Raw genomic sequence first — 24,990 nt, forward strand, 5'->3', positions numbered from 1 at the left:
TAGGATTTGTGAAAGATTTGGTTTAATTTAGTTTTTGAACTAGGCAAATTCTCCTCTCATCAAGGAAATAATATAAGGGCTGACTCTTGGACTCAGCTGTGATTGAGTCCCCTTAGGCCTGAATTTCCAGAACATCAAAATTCCTCCCACCCATACTTCAACATATAATAAATACTTTTGAGAACGGATGCTGTAAAGATACACTACACCTGAGTGTACAATTGTTGCACATGTTTGAATAGTTATAACTAATGAACTTTATTGAATGATACTTAGCAATTACACATAAAATTATAAAGGTCAGCTAGACATTGTGAAAACACTGCAACAGAAGAAACACAAACTGAACAGATTTATTGGTCATTACATAAAGGTGTACTATAAAATTGTGATTAAATTATGGGCAAAGTTTTCATTTTCATGTTTTATAGTTCTGTTATAAAGATAAAGTCAGCCAAGGCAGGGCATGTAGGGGAATTGGATGGGTGTCATGGAGACTCAGAGAATCAACGCTGGCTTTCTTGAGCTCTAATTATACTTCTGTTAGAAATAGCGAGGTCTGGGCAGGTTATTTAGCCTCTGAGAGCCTCAGTTTCTTCTGAAGGATGTATGAAACAACATTGGGGCTTCATGGGTGTGCATACAGCATTTCCCAGAAGTTTATTTCAAATACAAAATATGAGATCCCAGCCCCAAACTTCTGACTCAGTCTGAACTGTAAAAACATCCTCTAAAGGATTCCTATAAAATTGGAGTTTGGGGAGTCCTGATTGTGAAGGTCAAAAGAACTAAACAGCACACGGACCGAAGTACTTGCCATAGAGTGGTTGCTAAGGGACCGTCACCACAGGGTGCTCCTCAGGAAGTCTCTCAGCTCTCATCCTTACAAACCTCATGACCTCCATGCAGCGGTTACTTGCTGCTGTGGTAGAATGCCCGGCACAAACGATTCAAGGGAGAAAAGGTTTATTTTATCTCCTGGTTTCGGAGGGTGAGTCCCTGGTTACTCTGTCCATCACGGCAATTGGCATGGGCTGCCGAGAGAAACGACTTGATTCCCAGCTGCCCTGGTGGTAGAGTAGGAGAGAGAGGCAATGTTGCACTTAGCTGCTTTCCATTTTTGCTCATTTTCATTCTGACCTGGACCCCCAGCTCGTAGAATGCTGCTGCCCATCCTTAAAGTCCCCTCTGCCCCCACTCAGTTAATCGTCTACAGAGGCATCTGCACATAGGTGTACCGAGCTGGGCCTCATGTAGCTCTTTTGTGATCTAGTCATCTTGACAATGATTAACGACCATGACACCTATGATACTTGTGTTATATATAATATATATTACATATATAATATAATATATTATAATTATAATAGGCGATGAAGATGGGTACAAAAAGCTAGACTTCCTTCTGTTGAGGACCATTTCTCAACTGATTTTGTATTCACAAATGTGTCATCTTATCCATGATTTGGTTTAGAAATCTCAAAAAAAAAAATCTAGGTAGATAATACATCTAGCTTCTTGCTTAGTCACTAATATTAAGCATTTTAGACTCATTACAGGTTATTAACTTAAGGAACTGGGGGATTCCCTATGCCAGGTCTTGAAAATAAGTTCTTAGTCAACCAGTACTTTAATTTTTACTGATTAATTGCTAATTACACTAAACTGATAAGCACCCCAAACACACATCACTGAGGGATCACAGAATTGACTCAAGAGCCTCGTGAACCAAACCTCAACATGATCTTCCAATCCCTGCTGAGACAGTGCACTCAAAAGCTAGACGCCTAACTTTTAGTGAAATATCTCCAGTGATAAAATTGTGAGTTAAATTTTAAATATTTCCTAATGAATATTAGGTTTATTTTATCCACGGTCCTTATGACTGTGGCCAAAGCCAAGCAGTTCATGTAAATACACTAGAATCTACCTGAATTAACATAGCAAATAAAAAAGTATAATAAGTACATTTAATGTTCATGGAGATTTTTAGCACTGTGGGTCATGGTCCAAGTCTTTTTTTATGCCAGTCTTTCCCAAAGAATGCTCTATGGGGTTTGGCAGGGTGCTAATAGTAGTTACACAATAAAATAAATTAATGGTCAAATAAATTTGGGAAACGCTGGTCTAGACAGAGTTTAAAGCATTCATTTTATCATAGGAGTCTCACAATTTTTAATAAAACAATATATCTGCCTTCCAAAGAGAGACTGTCATCTACAAAGCTTTCTAAAAACCTTCTTTTAAGCAAAGTATAGATTACATAACATTTGTTCATGTACTTTATAAAAGATGGGGTTTTCTTGAGACTTTATTTTTAACCTTTTAAATGTATGTGTGCTTGTCTGTACAACACATGCATACTGTGCCCATGGATGCCAGAAGGGACCCTGGGTCCCCCTGGACTGGACTTCCAGCCAGGTGTGAGCTGCTATGTGGGTGCTGGGATTTGAACTCTGGTTCTCTGGAAGATTGGCCAGTTCTTTCAACCACTGAGCTATTTCACTGGCCCCAACAGATGAGTTCCAAATGATGAGGGTTTATGAGACAAAACTTAACACCCTGAACACTTAAGGAATGAGCTTTGGTCAGAGAAAACTCAGTTTTGTGTTTTAGCAGTAGACAGCGTGAATAACAGAAAGAAACATTTCCGATCTAGATATAGATTTGGTTGGAATTTAATGAAAATCTATGATAATCTATGCTACACTTGATTAATTTATACCTCTCCGAGGGCTGTTAGAAGCACAGGAATTTTGAATTAACTTTCTCTTTATTTTGAGTTGTTAATTACTGCCAGAAGTTCTAGGGGGAAAGAGGTGTTTTTGAAGTTTTGTTTAGAAATTCAGGATTTAACCAAAAGCATTTTCAAGAATGTCTTAGATATCAGTATAGTTTGATAGGGATTTTGCAATTCTTTTAATGAAGCAAACTGTCTTTTAAGTATTCAATCAATGAGTACTTCCTTCTGCATCTTGAGGCAGTGATGGCCAGATGTAAGATAATTAAGTTTATGATTATGATTGGTGATTCAAGGACGCTTTGTATCACTCCAGGGAGCAGAGGAAAACAACGCCAGCATGGCACTCAGTCAGGTCCTGTGTTCCCGCACCCACACCCCGTTCTTTCAAGGGGCGCTCACTCCTCTTCTCTTTGAAGACTATCTGATGTTGAGAATCTGCTTTCTGATCCTGTGCTACCATTTCCCTTAGATAATCAATAGGATAGAGAGCTACGATGAAAGTCTTTTGTGACTGGGTTTTTATCTAGCGTGGCTAACCATTTATTATCTAAAGCGGACAGGATATGCTGGACATGAGGATGAAAATTATATTGCTCTGTGCACACATGTGTTAGGTATGTGCGTTTCAAGCGGTGTTACCGTCTGGTATCTATCTATCAAAGTGTGGTGTGCCTGGTAAATACATACACCCGAAATTAAAAATATTAATGTCTTTGCCTTTCAACAGTCTTGAATTGTGGTGAATAAAAGCTCTCAGAGCATGTAATTACTTGCGGCCTCAAACAAACTCACCTTTCTGTCTCATTCCAGGGGGGAAAACCAACCAGCTGAATCTGCAGAACGCCGCAACAAAAGCGATTATCCAAGGCCTTTTGCCAGAGCAGAATTACACGGTTCAACTTATCGCCTACAATAAAGACAAAGAAAGCAAACCGGCTCAAGGCCAGTTCAGAAGTGTGTATTGACACCAGGGGCTCTGGGCTTAAAATACTTGCATGAGGGAGGTGTTTGAGATAGTTTGCCTTTTTGACTTCTGAACGAAGACATTCAGTGAGTCTACCTGTCCTCATGTCCAGATGACATGGTATACTGTTTGAGATTTCTCCCATCGTCGTAAAGGTATCTAGAGGTTTTTAGGTTTCCGGTTTAAAGTCAGTCCCGTCACCCCACCCCCTTGTTGGTACTTCAGTCTCCAGCATCCTAAATTATGCCAGAAGTACCGGAAATGATGTCACTTAAGGCCAATGAGAAACAGGAAATGGGAGAAAGAGAAGCAGCACATTTCTTTTGGAAAAAAAAAACACACAAAAAAATTGAAGACTCACAAGTTCCAGGACAGCCTAGGCTACATAGTGGGTTCCAGGGTAGCCTAGTATACAAAGCAAAAACCTGTCTCAGAAAAAGAAAAACTGAGGGAAGGAATGACAGGGAGACGGAGGAGAGAGAAGGCGTGAGGGAAAGGCGAGTGCAGCGGAGACGATCTCATGACATCATTTCCGGTACTTCTGTTAACAATTCAGGAGGCAGGAGACGGTAGCACTACACCTGACAGGGCAATTTGTTTCTGATTCTCTTCCTACTTGAAGGTAGCATCATTTAGTATACTTTCTGTGTGAGTTTGTGGCTCAGCCTCCACTGAGACTTGATTTTCAAAATTCAAATATAAGCTGGAGCTGTGGTCTGTTTGGAATGCTTCCAAGCCACCAACTTTTCTCCTTGGAGTTCCAAGGAGAAAAATTGGCCTCTGCTCGAATCAGCCTGCCCATCTAAACAGTGGCACGGTGGTGTTCCCCTTCCAGGAACAGAGCTGCAGATCCGCATGTTTGGAATTATTCTCCTTATTTCCCGGATTCCTGTACACCCTCTAGCCTTTCTTAACACAGTTTTCCCTCACATTAAACCGACAGATGCATCTTATTTTAAAAAATGTAAGTTACTTGGGTCATAGCCCAAGTGTGGGTGGGGTGGAAGATGTAGATTTGGAAATAGCCCAGAAAGGATGAGATTTTAAATTATTGGATGATAAAGCTGTAGGCAGAGATGCAAGGCCACTTTAGTATAAGGTCATGTTTCAAGAATGAAAGGAGAAAAAGCATCCAAAGACGAGAATATAAAAGATAGGGTAGTGAAAAAGGAAAAAAAAATACAATTATATCTTTGCAAAAACTGAGAACAAAGATTTCTTAAAGAGGCAATACACTTGATTAAGAATCCAGAGAATGGGGTCTAAAGACGGATATAAAATTCGATTAATGCTCCCAGTAAGATGAAAGTATCTTAAAATTTGAATTATTGTTCCTAGGTTGAAATTAAATTTCTTGGTGTCAGGAGGACAAGGAGGGTTTTAAAGACAGGATTACTAGGATTGAGGCGGTAAGCCCTGAGCAGATGAAAGAGGGACCCTTTCAACAAAGGCAAGGAAGCCAGGGGAAAGGCAGGGGACGGGTGCTACAGAGTGAGGACCCATCTCCTGGGGAGGATGGCAAGGATGGTTGGCGAAATTATATTCCCCACGCAGCTGAGCCTGCCAACACATCTGCTCACTTCCTTCAAGATCCTAAATGACAGATCTTGTCGTTGTCTTGATGTTTGGGGGTGGTCTTGGGATCTTTGGCAGCTTAAAGAGCCAAGGAATGGCAGGCAGTTGCTACAGAGTGTGCAGCATAGCGCGCAGTGGGGAATGAAACTAACGGTGCAGGTGGCCAGGAGTGTACCATAGGAATGGGAGCCATTTTCAGCCTCTGGATACTGCCTCCTTAAAGTGACAAGCTCACCATCTAACCAGCAAGACTATTTCTGTCATTTTTATCAGTAAAGGTTAATTATACAAAATGATTTTCATTATGATATTTTCATAATTTTTTATCATTTCCGCATTTCATGACCTTTAAATGTCCCACCCCACTCCCACTGATTTCCTTCCTCATTCCTACCGGACTCCTTCTGCTTTGATGTTTTATTTGATTTTCCTTCTGCATTTGACAACCCAGTGGGTTTCATTAGGCTTACTTCCATTATCATGGGTGAGAGGTTGCTTACAGGAGCATGGACACCTGACCAGTGGGTTATAGCTAGGAAGAAAATGTTAGAGAAACCCCCCCCCCCTTTTTTTTAGCTTGGGAGGAAGATATCTGTTCTTCAGCTGTTTGAAGTGTTAAAGGTTTTTTGATACATTTATCTATGGTGCACCCTTACCTAAGCCCTAAGGACTTTTCACACCTTGTGACTAGGTTGAAGAACATCCCAGGTCTGACATTTGGAAAGGAATTTGTGTCATATAGTATGGATAGTATCTATCCATACCTTTTGGTTTTGCAGGGGTTTTAGTTAAACACATTGGATATTTTATTTATTTATTTTTTTGTTTTTACATCCCAACCAAAGTTTTCCCTCCCTCCTCTCTTCCCAGTTTCCCCTCAACCCCCATTCACTCCTCCTTTTCTGTTTCTCTTCTGAAAAGGGCGGGCCTCCTTTGGATATCAAGGGCCTATGTATATCAAGTAGTGGTGAGATGAGGTACCTCCTCTTCCATTAAGGCTGGATGAGGCAATCTGGTTGTAGGAAAGAGTCCCGAAGGCAGACAACAGAGTTAGAGGTAGCTCCTTCTCTCACTGTTTGGAGTCTCACAGGAATATCAAGTTAAACAACTGTGACAGTTATGCAGAGGTCCTAGCTCAGTCCCCTTCAGACTCTCTGGTTTTCAGTTCAGTCTGGGAGCCCTTATGACCCCAGGTTAGTTGATTCTATGGGTTTTCATGTGGTGGCCATGACCCCACTGGCTCCTACAATCCTTCCTCCCCCTCTTCCACCATATTCCCCAAGCTCTGTTTAATGTTTGACTATGGGTCTCTGCTTCTGTTTCCATCAGTTGCTGGATGAAGCCTCTCTAATGACTGTTGGGCTAGGCACCAATATACGAGTACAGCAGGATATCATTAGGAATTATGTCATTTGACATTTTTTTTCTAGTTGTGCTTGGTTCTATCCTAGAACTCTGGGGTATCCTGCTTCTGGGTCCTGGCCCTCAAGGGTGAGCTCCCTCTCATAGTATGGCTTTCAGGCTGGGCCAGTCATTGATTGGTCATGCCCATGATTTCTTCCCCATCTTTTACCCCAGTACATCTTATAGGCAGGGCAAATTGTAGATATAAGGGCTTGTGTCTAGGTTGGTGTCCCAATCCCTCCAGTAGAAATTCTGCTTGAATACAAAAGATGCCAATTCAGGCTTGGTATCCCCTGCTAGGTTTCCTTGCTAGGAGTCTTAGGTAGGCTCACCCTTATAGATTCCTGGGAGTTTCCTTTACTCTAGGCTTCTAGCTTATTCAAAAGATGCCCCCAGGTTCCAGTTGAGCCTCTGAATACTCTCCCTCTTTTTTTTTTCCCATCTGACCCATCCATTCATCCACCTCCATCCACACCCCTCTTCCAGTCCACCTGGGAGGCTTATTCTATCTCCCCTATCTCCCCTTCCCTGGTAGATCCATGTGTTACCCCTTGAGCCCTCCGTGTTATTGAGCTCCTCCGGGTCTGTGGATTGTAGCATGGTTATCCTTTACTTTACGGCTAATATTCACCTATGAGTGAATACATTTGTCGTTCTGGGTCTGGGTGACCTCACTCAGGATGGTCTTTTCTAGTTCCATCCATTTGCCAACAAATTTCATGATCTCATTGTTTTTAACAGCTGAGTAATACTCCATTGTGTAAATGTATCACATTTTAAAAAAAAAACATTAATACCACACGTTTCTGTATTTCTTTTTCTTCCAGTTAAAGATTTAGAGAAAAGAAAGGATCCAACAAAGCCCAGAGTCAAGGTTGTGGACAAAGGAAATGGAAGTAAACCAACGTCACCAGAAGGTTAGACATTTATGTGTTTAATTAATTTAATAATCAGCATGGTTGGCTTAATTGTGCAGATGAAACATTTGTTGTTGTTTCATGCAATATGTTACAAAGTTTGCCATTGGCTCTTTTCTCTCCACCTTCCCAATGGCTGTCAGCATTCGGTTGGGGGTTCTTTCGTTCACCTTTCTACGACTAAACAAACATCCACATGGAGGGCTGTCCTGACATATTCCTTGTGTCTGTTGCTCCTTCACTTTAGCGATTTCCCTTGTGGTTACTTCCAGGAGTCTGTGGTAAACTGTCTCTTCCGCTCTGTTCTCATTTGTGCCCCTCCTCCATCATGCTATGTATTTTTAAAACTAACCAAATTCTGCTTACGTCCTATCCCATATTTTGGCGTATAGCATTAATATTTTATAATTTCTACTAGGTTGTCTTCTTTAATTCATGACTTAATTCAAATAAGTTATTAATTTCAAACATGTGGTGATCTTAAACATATTCATTTGTCGTTAGTGTCCGACTTTATTGCACTATGCTCAGAGAATGTGGTATGCAGGGATATTTTTAAGTTTGTTGAGGTATTTTATTACTTAAATATGGCCAGCGGTTAGATTCAATCCACATGTCCTTGAGAAAAATGTATTTTAATTTCCCTCACTAATGTTTGTCCACTTCTATTTGAAACTGGCTATTTTTAATACTTGTAATGCTGGTGACATATAATGAGAGTTTTCTTTTCTAAGGAAAATTCACTTTTGTTATTGAAAATGATCCCTTTAGTTATTAGTCATTTAATATTTGTCTCAAAGCCGCAGTGTCTAAAATAAATGTCATTATGCCCTATTTACTGGGCATAATCACAAAACAATCCATTGTTTTTAACTGTAACTGTATTTGTGTTCCCAGGTTTATCCTGGGTAATCTTATGGAGAGATTGCATGACATTTGAATATTTTACAATCATTATATTTATTTATAATTGTGCTCACTTAAATTTGCCGAGACTTCTGATAATTTTGGACTTATAATCTATTTCTTTTCTTTATATATGTTATATTATATATATTATGCTGTATAACATGGATAATTATATATATAAATATCCATAGTCTTTATGTTCTTTTTCTTTTATTTATGGTTTCTGTTCCTCTTTATATTTGTTTTACCCTCTACCAACCTGGGGAATGTTCATTCTTTTGTATTTATTTGATATGATTGTATTAAGATTTAAGATGCATATGAAACTGAACAAAGTCTACAAGTCACTGATAGCTGTAGCACATGTCAACAATCCTTACAATGTTTTCAGGGTATCACACTGTTTTCTGTCTACCAGTTATGTCTCCTACTTTGTTTTGTGACATCTTGTATTTTATCTCAAGCCCATTTCACACACCTCATTTAAACCTGTTCTTTTTCTAAATGTTTAGAACCTCAAAGTGAGAAATATAAGTCTCAGTATCCTAAATTTTTCTATTTATATGTGCAACCATAGAAACCATTTTAGAGTTGCTCATCTGTACGTATTACAAAATAGGCAGAGTAGACAGACACACAGTCTGTTAACTACAGTTTGATATTTACTTCTAGTATATGGTATAGAAATGAGATTCAAAAAGACCTGTGAACCAGGCCTGATTTCACAGTTCAGTAATTCCAGATCCTTTGGAAGCTGAGGCAGGAGGGTTGCAAGCTCAAGACTTGCTGGGTTGCATCATGAGTAAAAGGCAAACCTGGGTGATGTAGTGAGACACTGTCTCAAAATAAAAAGCTGTAACATGAAAGAGCAGGGTCAGGATGTAGCTCAGGGAGAGACTGCATGCCTGGGATGAGGAAAGCTTGTGTTAGAGCTCATATTCACTATTCACTGTGTTTTGTCATTCATTTTAACATAGGTTAGCTTAAGAATGCAAAATATTAATGTGTGTTTCAATATGAAATGAGAAAGTTAAATAAAGGGTGTTGAAAAAGTACCTTCCTTCCATCCTTCCAACATTACTCAGCCGAAGGAACCAAAGTTTTTTTTTTTTTTTGAGCCTGTCCTAGAACTAGCTCTTGTAGACTAGGCTGTTCTCGAACTCACAGAGATCTGCCTGCCTCTGCCTCCCAAGTGCTGGGATTAAAGGCATGCACCACCACCACCTGGCTCTTTTTTTTTTTTTGTGGTGGGGTGGGGACAGTGGGAATTGAACCCACCTAGGATCTTGATCATGCCTGGCATATATTTTACTACTAAGTGACATCCTGTACTCCCAATCCATCAGTTTCTGACTTGCATGTTTCTGTTTTTTTTTTGTTAAATTAAATCCATTAATATTTTAATGTGGTTGTTTTTAAGTTCTCAGGTAAGATTTGGAATCGCATTCTTTGCCTGCTTATGCTTACAGAATATTTGAGATAAAAATCTGTGCATTCATTTGGCTTCAGAATTTACTAACTTTAGCTGCATATCACTAAATAGCCCTACACTTTCTATTCTCTGCCTTAAGCACCTTCCTCTTGTCCTTTCAAAACCCAGGACTGAGCGACGCGAATGAAAGCCAAAGAAGACAATAACGAAAGCCTGAGGGTGATAGGGGCACACGTTCTGAGAAACACGTGAAGCCTTTGAGGAGTGCACAGACCACAGTGCATGTACTCTCTTGGAGACATTCACGAGTGACTTTCCTGAATCCACGGTCAGGCAGGTGTATGGTAGTGATCAGGACCCATGTGGGGCCGGGGCAGGACTCCCGGGAGACTTGGAGGAAGACAGGTGGGATTATTCTCAAGTGAGGTGCCTGCAGGCCTGTGAGGACTCTAGGAAGGCACAGACTGCAGGAGAGAATTGTCTTACGATCTCTGGCTAGGTGTGGAATAGCTACCAGAAACCCTCGAGGTGCCAGGGCTTCAGGGAGGTGGAGGGAGGAGGAGCCGAAAGTCTGAGACCACCTCGGGTTACCTAATGAGTTCCAGGTCAGCGTGGGCTATGGGGTGAGGAAAATAAAAGTGGGGCTCAGGAAGAAGGAACGAAGGTAGGTTACAACAGTGCAGGTCAGCTTTAGGGTTCCTAGGGGGAGAAATGGGAGCGGGGACCACTAACCACTCATGGTTCCTCCCAAGACCTAGCATACGCCCGTTTCAGGATGAGATAGTCCCATGATTCACATCGAACTACGTCATTCTCTGTTTTCCCATCAACCTATACTCTTCCCGCGTGAGCAGTTATACTGAGGGCAGCTCAGTAGCGGTTCTCTCGCATATGCCAAAATTTTAGCTTAAATGCAAGGAGCTCGGATGCTTAGCTGAAACTTCTGTGCTGTGAAGTAGTCACTTAATTTTAATACACTGCACACATCTCTTCAATGCTCCAAAGCCAGCTTGCAAACAGCAGTGGTATTTGCCTTTGAGCACAGCGCTGGCACGTTGACGCGAATGGTTCTTTCCCCATGGCTGTCCAAACAGCTTTCTCTATTTATTTTTGGCATTTTTGAGGAAGAAAGCAGAACCAGATTGGAAAAGATTATGGGCCAGATAGGAAAAGAAACTTAAGGTTTCTTTCTTTTCTGCTCATTCTTTTTCTTTTTCAATTAAGCCCATCAGCCTCTGTTTTCCTACCCATGTACTAAAGGACTAGATCTGCTTAGCTTCTGGAATCACGTGAGATCAGGTGCTTTCCACACACTACTGCCTTAGACAGTAAGGCTTAGCAAAAGCCCTCCTTTTTCTCGTTATGTTCTCTGCTCTAACAAAAGAACTGGAGACTAGAGGCTAGAATTCCCATTTTCTTTTCTTCTCTAATTTTTATTAATTTTTCCTCCATACAATAGCGCTCTGATTTTCTAAGGAAAAAGCCCGAAAAGCATGAGATGGGTTTGTTCTTCTTTCCACAATAACAATATTTTGTGGGGCAGCTCAGTCGTCTACTAGTTTTTAAATAATGTTTTATCGGGGCACAGTTTTGCTCATTCCTGACTATTGTCTATGGCTGCTCTCCCATAATGTCAGCATTGAAGTGTTCCAAGAAGAGATCACATGGCCGGCAAAGACTCAAGAACTCGCTATCTTGACCTCTTCAGAATATGGCTGTTGATTCTTGCCTTAGAGTGTTTAAAACTTTCAGACGTGTTGGGACTGAATCCCTCACTAAATTGTTTTTTTTGTTTTTTTGTTTTTTGTTTTTTTTTTTTTTTTTCCTGAGGACATTTGATCTGTTCTGCGATTCCCAATCAGAACCGCTTAGGATGTAATCTCATTTATGAATCTGCAAAAGATTCCATTTCTTCTAAGTCCACATTTGTCTTTTTTTTTTTTAAACTAGCAACATGAGAACTGCTGTGTTAGTTGTGAAGATTGAGTGAATTAGTGTAAGTCAGCTAAATACTTAGAACACAGTGAGTGCTATTGGAATATTTATTATTAATATTAGACTGCTTGAAACTGAGCATAGTAGTGAAAGCCTGTAATCCCAACACACAGGAAGGATGAGTTTGAGGCCACGTGGTCTACATAGTGAGCTCTAGGGCAACCCTGACTACATGTTGAGTATCTGGTTTAAAAACAAATAAACAAACACAATAATAAAATAAACAAGACACTCCAAATACTAGAAAGGGTACTTATAGATCCATCTCTCTCTCTGTCTGTCTATCTATCTATCTATCTATTTATCTATCTATCTATCTATCTATCTATCTATCTATCTATCATCTATCTATCTACCTTCCTATCTATTTATGGATCTATCTATCTATCTTTGACAAAGTCTTATACCCTAGAGGCTAGTCTCAAACTTGCTAAAGCTGTTCTTGAACTCCTGACCTTCCTACCTCTGACTCTCCAGTGCTGGGTTTATAAGTGTTTCATACTTGACTAAGAGCCCTATCTTTTCTATTGATTTGACAGTGACCACACAGATGAGATTTGATATTCATCCCCTAGTGGGGGAAGCACTGAGTTATCTACCGGGATTAACTGATGTCTACCCCCATGGAGCCTGTGCAGTTCAGTGCAGCTCAGCACAGGTATCAAATGGTTTTCCCCATGAGAAGTCGGCTCTGAATTATGCACATTAATTATGTTTGGATATAGCTAGGTCTTATGATGGTGCTCAGGGCATATTTTCTCTTCTTCTTTGTCTTCCTCCTCCTTCATTCCTTTTTCTTTTCCCCTCAAGATGGTTTCCATTTGGTCCTGGCTGTCTTGGAACTTGCTTTGTAGACCAGGCTGGCCTGGAACTCTTCCGAGTCCTGGGATTTAAGGCATGTGCCACTAACATCCTGCCATATTTTCACTTCTTAACATCACTTTGACACCTTCATGGTTCTTAACTCATAGCTAAAAGGCTGATTTAAAAAATTATCACCTTCCCCACTAGTTTTCTAGGACTTACACATGCCAAATTCAAGGTTGTGGATTCATCTTGGAAACCGTGGGTCTATTTGGGATTTAAATTTCAGTTAGACAGAGGCCAGAAAATCAGTTAAAACACAGGGATATAGGTGTGTTTTTTGGCAAATTCTGGCTAAATCCTGAGTCCATTACTATAAGCAAGGGGGAAAGTTTGGCGTTGTCAGAAGTGTGGTACTGGGGTTTAGATATGGACTAGACCGTCACACCCAGAAGCAGCAAACAACCTCAGAAATTCGTCAGCGGGCAACTTCATTGCTTTTGGAACATCCTAAAGAATACTCACCTAGATCTTAAATATCTTTGGATGGGTATATATTTGTATGGTATGTGTGTGATGTGTGTGTGTGTGTGTGTGTGGTGTGTATGTATGTGCACATGTGCGTGTGTGTGTATGCACATATATATGTGAACATAATCTCCACAGCTCACATGTGGAGGTTAGAGGAGAGCCCATGTGCCACTTTCCACCTTGTTTGGGACAGGATTTCTCATTCATGTCTGTGCATGCCAGGTTAGGTGGCCGGTGAGCATCCGTGGGTTATTCTGTCTCTGTCTCTTATCTTGGTATACGAGAACTGGGATAACAGTTGCGTGCTGTCTACCACGGTGGCTTTACCTGGGTTCTAGGGCTTCAAACTCAGCTTCTCTTGCTTGGGTGGCAATGCTTGGCCCCTTGGGCTGTTTCCCCACTGCTACTTATACAAACGTTGGAGGCGTAGGTCTGTTACTCACCCCGGTCCCTGATGCAATTGATGGGTGCGGTTAGCAAGGGACACAGAAGGCAGGGCTAGCAGGATGCTGCAAACTGTTCTATGGTCAACGTATGTGACCAGGAGGAATACACTGTCCGTTACTGATAAACTTCACAGCAAAGACAAACCACTAACCTAGTCATTTTCAAGTAGTATGGTCAGTCCTTAATGGATGTGCTGTAGTTTGTAAGGCTGGCCACACAGTCGGTTTGCATCTGCCAGCATCATCATAAACAGGTGGTCGATGCATCGCACTCACACTCCGATGGCTGCGCTCTCAGCAGGGGGCCGGAGTGTTTTGGCACCATTGTAGATATGGGGCCGTTGTTGCACATATGGTCATCTATAGACTGAAGTGTCACTGTGCGGTCAGGCCTGTGTTTCGGTCATTGTCACACCTAGGGTCTCAGTCCAGTGTTAGTTGCTCTCTCTTGCTTACTGGCTTTGTGTTTTTCTTTTCTTTCTTTTTTTCTGGGATGGCTTTATTCACAAGCAAGCTTCCCCAGACAATACCAAAGGGCCTGGGGGTGCTCTTCAAAAGAGTTATACGGTAGCAAGGCATCCCAGTGTCATATGGGAGAAGGCCTGGATAATGCGTCATTAATTAATTCATTAATTCATTTTATTACTGAGGATCACACCAAGGGACTCATGCACACTCGACAAGCACTCTGTCACTGAACCGCATCTTTAGCCCTGGTTATTTCAGAAGCTGCCCCGAGAGCAGTTGTAATGGTCTATACGATCGTTTCTGAATCTAGCGCCATTAGCAGGGAGACGCAAGGGTCTGACTGGCCCCATCAGGATCGACTCACAAAGACTGACTCAGGATGAACTGAAAAGGAGATGCAGATGTAGCTTAGTGGGTAGACTGCTTGCCTAGAAGGCAGAAAGCCCTGGGTTCAGTCCTTAGCACCTCATAAAACTAGGCATGAGAATTATGTCTGTAATCCCAGTACTCTAGAATGAGGGTGACTAGATATTCAAGGACATCCTTACCTATATAAGGAGTTCAAGGCCAGACAGTATTACACAAGACTCTAGCTAAACAAACAAAAACCAAACCAACCAACTGAAACAAATGACCTCAGAATGTACTTGGGAACACACACACACACACACACACACACACACACACACACACACACGTTCACTATAGAAAGTTGCGTTCGCCTGGATTTTCTCATAAATGTGCCCTCTTACAGAAATCGCTTCTTACACTGTGTTAGTTACTTTTCCTTGCTGTGACTAAATACTTGACAAGTGTAACATGAGGGGCCGGCTTGTTGGGGTTTCTGTCCGGCCCAGTACCCCAACAAGCTAGCAAGTCTCAAGGAAAATCACACACAGGACTCCATAAGGTTATAAACTGATTGGCCCATTAGGTCAGGCTTCTTGTTGACTCTTATAACATATATTACCCCATTATCCTTATCTATGTTAGCCACATGGGCTCAGTACCTTTCTCAGTGTGACAGCTTACATATTGCCTCTTTGGTGGTCTACGCAGGAATGGTGGAGGGAGTTTCCTGCTTCCCAGAATACTCCTGTTCTCATTGCATCACCTCTACTTCCTGTCTGGTTTTCCCACCTATACTGCCTGCCTGGCCAATCAGCGTTTTATTAAAATATGATTGACAGAATACAGACAATTCTCCCACATCAGACAAGAAGAAACTTGAGGGAGAAGGACTTTGTCGTGACTCATTGTCTGAGGGGGATCCAGGCCGTCACCATGGGGTTGGCATGGTGGCAAGTGGCTTTATGGCAGTGGGAATGTGCAATGGTCTATTTCTCACACTGTAGGGAATCTGGAAACCGAGAGAGGACAGGAAGCAAGGCCCAGCTATAACTCTCCAAACTCACTCCCAGGGACTCACTTTCTCCATTGCAACTCTGCCTCCTAAAGTTCCTGAAACTTCCCCAAACTGCCTAGCCAGCTGGGGACCAAGTCAAAGTCAAATCATCCTTTGGCAGGCATTTCCCATGCAAATCTTAACACTCACCTCATGAAAGAGTTGAAGGTTAAACAATAACAACAACAACAGAGTAAACTCCTACAAGGTGTAAGTTGCCACTTAGAGCTGCTTTTGCCTTCCATGCTCTTGACTTCAGAAGAGTGACATGTTCTTTGCAAAACAGTGGTTCAATGCATCTTCAGTGGGAGTGGGGCAATCTTCAAAGGGGCAAAGTTGGTTCTTGGGGTAGAGGTGAAAAGCGTTTTTCATTCCTTTTATGCTCATAGCTTAGATATACATAAGCACATAAGCAGATACCCAGGACATGACATCCACACTTCGTGAGGAGGCAATTAGGCAAAAGTGTGTCTGGAGGGTCTTCTTATGGGAAGAAAGTTTTAAAAGATTAGGGGATGACATGGGGATTGGACTGCTAGTGTTAGACCTTCGATTTTCTCTTTCTCCTTTGGGGCCCTTGATAAGTTAACAAATTGTGGACACTTTTTTTTCCTTCTTGGCCTCCACTAAAAGTTATCATTTTCAGCCTGTGACTTCTATAGTAGTAAGAATTCTTAGCTGCATCCAAAGTAAAGTTTCAAATTTTTCACATTTGAAAAATGAGTTGCAATATTTAAATAAATCAGCTACTTTTTAAAATCAATGTGTACTGTAGTGACTTTGGCAGAGTCCATCTCTTTCCAGAATGGTGGAGCCCTTCTGGTCTGTTCTTAAGTTCTTGTCTGTAACAAGAAGGGGCCTGCTTGTTGGGGTTTATGTCCTGTCTAGTTCCCCATAGCTGGCAAGCCCCAAAGAAAAATCACACAGAGATCTCCATAAGTTATAAAACTGATTGGCCCATTAGCTCAGGCTACTTATTAGCTCTTGTAGCTTATATTAACCCTTTATTCTTATCTATGTTAGCCACATGGCTCGGTGCCTTTCTCAGCAGGGCATCTCACATCTTGCTTCTTTGGTGGTCTGGGAAGAACTGTGAAGGGAGCTTCCTGCTTCCAGAATACTCCTGTTCTCATCGCCATGCCTCTACTTCCTGTCAGGTTTACCCACCTATACTTTCTGCCTGGCCAATCAGCATTTATTTAAAACATGATTGACAGAATATAGACAATTCTCCCGCACCACTTCTCTAAGAATATTCTAGAACTCCTTGTCTCTGTCTCTGCAGAGCTAGCTGTTGGTATCAAAAGGAACAGGTGTTTTGGACTTAAAGTTGCTGAGGTTTACTTGTCATTAGTTACCGAGATGGCTGAGCTGTTGAGTTCATAGACATTTACCAAGGACAACTAAAGTAAGCACATAGCCAGATATTCAGCAAAAACATCTGTACAATTGCATACTTCAGGAAGAGCTGACAGCAAATAGGGCTGTTCCACACTGGCTTTAGAATTTGCAAAACATTTATCTGAAAGCAGAACTGATGAGACAGATTAGCCTTCTTTGAGTCGCTGTTGAGAAAACTGGAAAGTAACTAGGGATCTATTCAAACAATTTCTAAAACTGGCTTCATACAAATGTTATTAGGCAGCACCATGTGTTTTCAAAGGAATTCCAATCTATTTTTGATATCTTGATTATGGCAGGTTCACTTTTGAGAAGGCAGATAAAGGGTGTGTGTATATGTGTGTGTGGAAAGTGAATGGGTAAAATGGGAGTCGTTGGGGACAAGAATAATAACTGTGTTGGCATGAAGTGAGGACTACACATGGACAAGTCAAGAGCAGTAGAATTAATTAAGCTTTGAAAAGAAAAATGAATGGTTTAGCTTCATTTTGTGGGCCGGGGAGAGAGCAGTAATCTTAGGATTTCAGCTGATGGGAAGACTCCTGCCTCAGTTTCTCAGGTTCTGTGGTTGCAGGTGTGCATCACCACCGCTAGCTCATCTGCGTCTGTTAAACAGAGATGCCGCGGCTCCCCAGAGCAGGCATCCTGTCTATGATTGAATTGAAATCTGTCAGCCATAGACTCCTGCGGGCATACAGAAGCTTCTGATCCCCCTTCCAAGTTGACAGCCCTTTAACTGTGGAAGCTGCTGCCTTCTCGCAGGCCCTTGGAGCGGGGAGACATGTGATGACTGTGCTGTTTATAGGACTGTCAGTTACTGTTATGATCTGAGCTCTGAGTGGCAGCTGCAGTGTTCTCCTGGCTGCGGCGCAGTGACGGGGCTGCACATTCTGCCAAGTTGTGCTATACGAACCGCAGGTCGACTCCAGGACAAATGCTGATAGATCTGGTTTCATGCTCTGCGTAACTCCACAGCTTGTTGGCTTTGCCTCTTTCCCTCTCTCCATCTCTCTCTCTCTCTCTCTCTCTCTCTCTCTCTCTCTCTCTCTCTTTGTCTGTCTCTTTCTGTTTATTTCTTTTGTGATAGAATTTGAAGTGTATTTGGCTAAGGAGTTGAGTCTTTGTAGTCAGGCCTATCTTTGAATTTAGCCTTTCCATTTTCTCAGTGTATGGGGGAGTGGGCAGAATTCCTACTCTCTCTAGCTATTTAATCTCTTTTCTATGAAGCGGAAGAACACTTATCATATAGGACTAATATTGCTTTTTAATTGAAAAGACATTTGTAAGGAAGGAGATTTATAATGGACTTACAAAATCATGGAGGCAGTCAGCAAGCTGGGGACTCAGGAGACAAGAACGGTGTAGATTTAGTTCAATTTGGAAGGCTGGAGCTTGCGGCATCAATTTCGGCAAGCTCAAGGCAAGAAACACAGCTGCCCCAAGGTGTCTAGTCATCTGACAGGAATTCCCTCTTCCATTGTCGTTGGCTCTATTCGGGTATTGATGTTCAGTTGATTAAGTGAGGTTCAAACTCGGTAGACAGAGCAATCTGCTCTCCTGTCTCATCAAGAAACATTTTCATAAACACATAAAGACTAATGTTTAGTCAAATGTGTAGGTACACATAATATAGCTCAGTCAGAATTAATGACATAAAACACAATAGACATTAGACAATCACTACTCATTTCTGCAGTTTTTCTAAGAAGTAAGGCATCCCAGAAAGAACTAAGAGCAGGCTAGGAAGAGGATTTTGGGGAGCATTGTGCTAGATGGCCCACCAAGGATGCTGTGGCGACGGACTGAATTTTGTATTGATTGGACTGAGAAGCACCCAAGAGCTTACTGCAGCACACTATTGGGAATGTCCACTATGGTGATTTCAGAGGTGATCAAATAAGGAGAGGACTCTGACCTAATCAATAGATAATTTCCTTGATGGGTTCACAATATGATGGCATGGTTAGGAGGAGACCAAATGTAGAAATTAGAGACAGGGCTGCCTTAGAAGAGGTAGGTCACTGGGGCAGTCTTGTTCTGGGCTCTAGCATGTTGATTCTTTCCTGAATGTCTATCCTGGCCTCCATGATGTGAATTGATCTGCCCTGCCGTGCTTTTTCCACAAAGTCAGCTGAGACTGTTAAAGCCATATTCCCTTCCCAAAGTCATTTATATCAAGTATTTTGTCCAAGCAATGAGAAAAGTAGCTAATACAGATGCCTTAAAAGGCACACCTCCACCGAAGGTTGGAGAAAAGGAGAACTAACTGTAATCTGGTTAGAATGAATGCCAACTAGAGCTGAAATATCCTTGCTCCGTACCCACTAATGGGCAGTTTCCAAAGTGGTCTCACATGTGTTTGTCTGGCACTCAGGAAGACAAGGCGAATGCAGAGGACCTAAAGGAGGGGATGAGTCTCACCTACGGCTGTGGGGAAGCTTTGCAGAGCTGGTCTGGCTGCTACTTGGGGTTTGAAGGATGAGCAGGGGTTTACCTGGTGAAATATCTTCCAGCATATTTCTTGCTTCTTTTCAGATAAACTTGTGTTGATGAATACTTGTCTTCACAAGCACATAATCATTTCTGCTTAAACTATAGACTTTTGATTTAAATGCAACCAGGACAGAAGGAAGATTGTTATCATTATGAAAGGATCATGAAATTGCCAGGGTCTTCTAATCATCTTCATGCTTAGTTATTCTGTGGTCACTTTACCCAAGATTATTTTACTTCCTTTTCTACTTATTAACCACTTGCATGCATACACATACACAGATGTGAATTTTTAGATAACAGAACATAGATGTGAGTTTCAAAATAAGCTGAGTTAGAGTTTGGATGCTTGCATCACACTCTTGGATGACATAGACATTGAAATTATTTTTCCTGGTGATATGTTCTGTATGCAAGATAGCGTTGTTTTTTCCCCAGTAGCTGTTTAATTAATTATTTTTAAATGTATGTCTCCCAAAGTCTTAGACATATAGCTTCAACCGTGATATATGTCACTGCCACCATCCTAATTGCTGCTTTCCCTTCTCCCAGGAATTCATTTCCCTGGTTCTATTGCTATACCTTCTCTTGTTCGTGCTTTTTTTAAACCTCATTCTAGCACATTGATGCATACTTTTATGATATTATGCTAAATAGACTCTTCTGTGACTTAGCTTATTTGTATGAGCTAACGCTACCACTAGCTTACTGTATCTGCGGAGGTTCGCCCAGACCTCTGCATTCCCACGAAGTAGCTCACTTAGTTTTGCTGTCTACTGTTCATGTGTGTCAGGTACTCTTCCTCTTGCTCTCGGGTGTCTGTGCGAGTCCCAGAAGTGTGCTGTTATGAACCATGTTACTGTTTTAGTCTTACCTCTTGTCTCCAATGTGTAAAAGAATTGCGCAAGAGTGACAGACTTGCCAGTGGGGTGCCAGAACACCAAAATTAGCAGTTACTGTGCTGTAGAAGGAACTGGAAGAGATGTATGACAAAGAGTTTGTAGCCATTTATATCTTCACTAGAACTGCATAAGAAGCCCTGAGGGTTCACATTGTTTACATTGAACTTACTATTTTATACTTATTATAATCACAGATAGTGAATACTACTTGTTAGTATTTATCCTGTCATACCTAGTTTTTGTAAACTTGACACAGCTTGACATACCTGGGAAGAGGGAATCGCAACAGAGAAACTACTTTGTTCTGATTAGTGTACAGGTTTCTTCGTAGGCCATTTTTGCTTTTTGTTTGTTTGTTTTCTTGACTGCTGATTGATGTGGGAGGGCCGAGTTCACCGCTGGCAGCGCCATCCCTGGGCAGGTGGACCTGGGCTAGAGAAGAGAGTTAACTGTGCAAGCCAAGGCAGAGAGTTAGTGAACAGTGTTTTCCCACGATCTCTGCTTCAGGTTCCTGCCCTGAACTCATGCCTTGCCTTCCCTCAATAATGGGCTGGAACCAGTATTCTGAAATAAAACCTTTCCCCCCAAGTTGGTTCTGGTCAGTGTTTTATCATGAAAAGCAAACCAGGGTGTGCATTAATGAGATTTTGTTGGGAATAAAGTTAAATCGGCAGATGAGTTCAGAGGAATTGAATCATTACTATGTTGACTCTTCCAGTTTATGAACACAGGGAATCTCTACATGTATGTAAGTGGCAGCTTTTCTTTGCTGTTTTCTAACCTCACCAATGTTTCCATGCATGTTTTGGCAAATACATATGTCAGTATATTTTCATCTTTAGGGCAATCGTAAGTGGCAATACATCTATTAACTTATGCCAGTTGAATGAACACATTATATTTCACTATGGTCTTGTTAGGACCACTAAGATAATTAAACATTTTTTGTTTACTCATTGGTCATTATTTCCTGCCCTCTGAAGTGTCTGCTCATGATTCTTTACTCTTGAAAGTAATAGTTTTCCATTTCCCCTACTGTATAATGTTTCTTCTTGGTTGTAATCTATCATTTTTCTTCTCTTTCTGTCTGTTTGAGACAGTCTCCCCTTATAGAGCCCCAAATCCTGGTGATCCTCTTGCCTCTGACTTCCTAACGATGTGATTTTAAGTGTCAACCATTAAAGTTATCAATATTTTGGCTTACAGTCAATTAATTTTATATTATACTTTAGGCCTGGATATAATTTATTTATGAGTGAGCTTAATCGAGAGGATTTTCTTTTTATTGGAAATCATTTTGAAAATAGAAAAGTTAAGCTCCCCCACTCTTTGGGATAAGAAGGGATTTTCAGCCTATGATCTTTTCTGAGCCTGGGAAGATAGCTCAGTGAGAGAGTGCTTGCCTCAGATGGGTGTGGCCCCTGGGCCACCCTCTAACACTGAAAAAACAAACAGCCATGAAACCTAAGAAAGTATAAGCAAGAGGAAAAATTCTAGAAAAATCTTTTGTACATTTCCTCAATTATTTTGACAATATTTCTAGAAGTTTTGAAAGAAACAAAACCCCATCATTTGGGAGTTAGGGGGTCTTCATTTAACAACTAATAAAAAAATGAGTTCTCAAAGCATAATAAGATAACGATTTCCCCAGATTATGACCAAAACTTAAGGAATTTCTGTCCCATGGATTGTGGTAGTATCTAGTTTAGAATTTTTAAAGTTCCAGTAGGGAATGAGTCGTAAGTACAGAGCTGGTATCTTCCTTCTATTAAATGAGGGGAATTTAGGGCCAAAAAATGTAAAAGATAGCTCTGGATTGAGTTGTCCTATTGAGCTTCCACAATGAAGGCTGGACTATTCCCTTGGCAAGTACATTATCCCCCATCTGGTAAAAGGATCTGGGTCTTTCATGCATATTTATGTCTGGAAAAAAAATCCAGCTTCTTTAAGCAAATGTGGTGTGGTAGATGCAAAGACAAATTGATTCAACTGCCTGTCTCTTTTGTCAGCCACAGTAGTTCAGCTGCCTTGATGATACAAGCATTTTGTTTCCTCAGTTTTTAAAAATTTGGTACCCATGTATGATGATATAGCTTGGTCATATCCCCTCCCGCCCTCTTCAGCCACCACCTTCCTCAATAAGTCTCTCTCCCAAATTCATTTCTTTTGTCATAACCCACTGAATCCAATTAGTGCTGACCCTCTGCATGTGGGAATAGTGCCAACCACTGGGACATGGGCAACCTACCAGTGGCCACCCCTCCAAAGTGACCCTATCTTCCTCAGCCGCCATTAACCAATGGTCAGTAGTTCCTCAGGGAGGAGTGGAAAATGGGAGCCCCTCCCCACTTAACGCTGGAATTTGTTCTGGCTTTATCATGTGCAGGCGATCATAACTGCTATTATATTATATGGATAACTACCATTATATTATATTATATTATATTAATAACTACCACTCCATTTCCAGAAGACAGCATCTCACAGCTCACAGCCCCATCTTCTGACTCTTACATTCTTTCTGCCCTCTCATCCGTGACATTCCGTGAGCCTTGGAGAGGGTGGTTGATAGAGATTCTCCATCTGTGGCCGAGCTCTCATTGCAGGTTATTCTCTGCACTTTGAACTCGTAGAAGTTTCTGCATTAGCCATTCCCCAACCAAGGATGAGAGAGCACACATCTATGGCTAGAAACACAAATATTTGGAAGGCAGTTTGATACCATGACTGTGCGGCAAAACAACATCAATAGGTTCTCCCCCAGGACTGATGACTTTCCTAACCATGGGTTTTGACCATGCTTACAGTACTCCATATGAATTCCCTCCTGTGTAGCAGACCTGAAATTCAATCAAGATAGCATTCTCTCCCCCCCCACCATAGTCTTGCTACTGTTGTGCCAGTGAGCACATCTTGTCCATGGATCATGTTATTTCTGATTGGGATTTTCTGTATTTTTGGTTTTCAATGTGCAAATTATATTTTAAATATTGTTATGTTGTCATTTTAATGTTAAAACATAAACCAAGTAGGAATTTTTCTGGTCTGGCAAAAATTAAAATTTAATAAGGATGTCCATATGTGCACACAATTACTTCTATTTTAGTATGAAGATCCTATTCTATTTAGTACGAAGGACAAACTGTAGCATGAACCAAAACCAGTTAAGACACTAAAAATGCCATAATATTTCTTTCAAGGATTTGTAAACCACTTTAAGACTACCCCAACCATCTTGGTCCTGTGTGAGCAGAGGGGCTTTCACGTGATCACCCACAGACCTGTGTTTCCTCAGGCAACCATCAGTGATTGTGAAGACCGGTTTCAGTGGGCACCATCCCTGACGGTCAGGCACTGGTGGGACCATGCCAAAAACCTGGGGCCCTTATGGATCACTATGTACAGTACTAACTGAACTGCTGATAACCCGTCTTTAGGAGTGAAATCTTTTTGTCACGTAGAAGCAATATGAGAATCAACAACACTAACAACAAAGCACAAAACAGACTTGGGGAAGTCTTTGAACCCTTCCTCAATTTTCTTTTTCCAAATGAACATCATTCTTAATCAGAGGTCTCTGTGCCATTTTTATATATCGGCAATCAATCCCACACCAGTTATGTTTTAAGGGGTTATTTATTTTGGGAGGTAAAACTTACATACACCATAAACCGTCAGGAAGGGAGCCTAGTCGCTGGAGCAGGAGCCGGGACCAAGCGCCGGAACCAAGAGGGCCTGATCCGGGATCTGTGTCTCTTTTTAAAAGAGAAATATACCACGCCCCAGTGGGCTGGTATTTCAGCGGCTATTGGCTGATGGAGCGGAAGGCGCTCCCCGCCGCACTGTGGGCTCGTGCTTCAGCGACTATTGGCTGAGGCAGCAGAAGATACTCCCACAACACCTTCCCCTTTTGTTTAAGTAAGAGAGTTCTAAGCCTACTATGAAATTATATACAGTAAGTACAAACCTACACAATTATATACAATAAGTACAAATATCCTATTCTAACTAGCTAAAGTCTTGTATAATAAATAACTTGGCCAAGTCATGAAAGGAAAGTAACTACGTTTATATAATCTTCCATCCCATCAAAGATCTGAGAAGGGAAATAATGTTACCTGAGTAATTAGGAAGTGCAATCAAACTTCCAGAACATGTAACAAATCACAGAGACAACTGGCTACCTGGGCAAACACCCAAAGTCACGTTTGCAGCATTGAAGCAACCAACTTTGGCTAAGGCCTAACGTAACTGACATACCATTTTCAAAGGCAAGGAACTTTTCAAAACTATCTTACCCTGTCTTGGCAGGATATGACAGTCCTGTTTTATCCATTTACGGATATTCTGAAACTCTGTCAGTAGTTGAGATATGGGCATTTCTTTACCCAAAGGCCAGTTCTGCCAAGAAGAAAGGCTCCAGGTGGAGTGTCTTTGGTGCTCAACATTCTCTCGGGAATAGGTCAGTGTTGCCAGGAGTATTTGTGTCTCACTACCACAGAACTCTGAGTTAGATTAAAGGCCATTTTCTACAGCTCTTTGAAGAGGTTGGAGATTATCTATCTATACTGAATATAATCTCTATATATCTAAAGAACCTG

The 24,990-nt window shown here is 41.4% G+C and overlaps 1 protein-coding gene across 3 annotated transcripts in view; it reads left to right on the forward strand.

The window, feature by feature from the left end:
- The window catches only part of Col14a1 (collagen type XIV alpha 1 chain), a 196,616-nt gene that overhangs the window by 32,836 nt on the left and 138,790 nt on the right, over positions 1 to 24,990 (forward strand). For all 3 annotated transcript variants that reach the window (XM_087898783.1, XM_087898784.1, XM_087898782.1), the window contains exons 4-5: positions 3,554 to 3,697; positions 7,514 to 7,603. In XM_087898783.1, coding sequence (XP_087754909.1) covers positions 3,554 to 3,697; positions 7,514 to 7,603 — 234 coding nt within the window. The remainder of the gene's footprint in view (positions 1 to 3,553; positions 3,698 to 7,513; positions 7,604 to 24,990) is intronic.

This window comes from Myodes glareolus, chromosome 19 (genome assembly GCF_982192425.1).
Source record: "Myodes glareolus chromosome 19, mMyoGla1.1, whole genome shotgun sequence".
Classification (NCBI taxonomy): Eukaryota; Metazoa; Chordata; class Mammalia; order Rodentia; family Cricetidae; genus Myodes; species Myodes glareolus.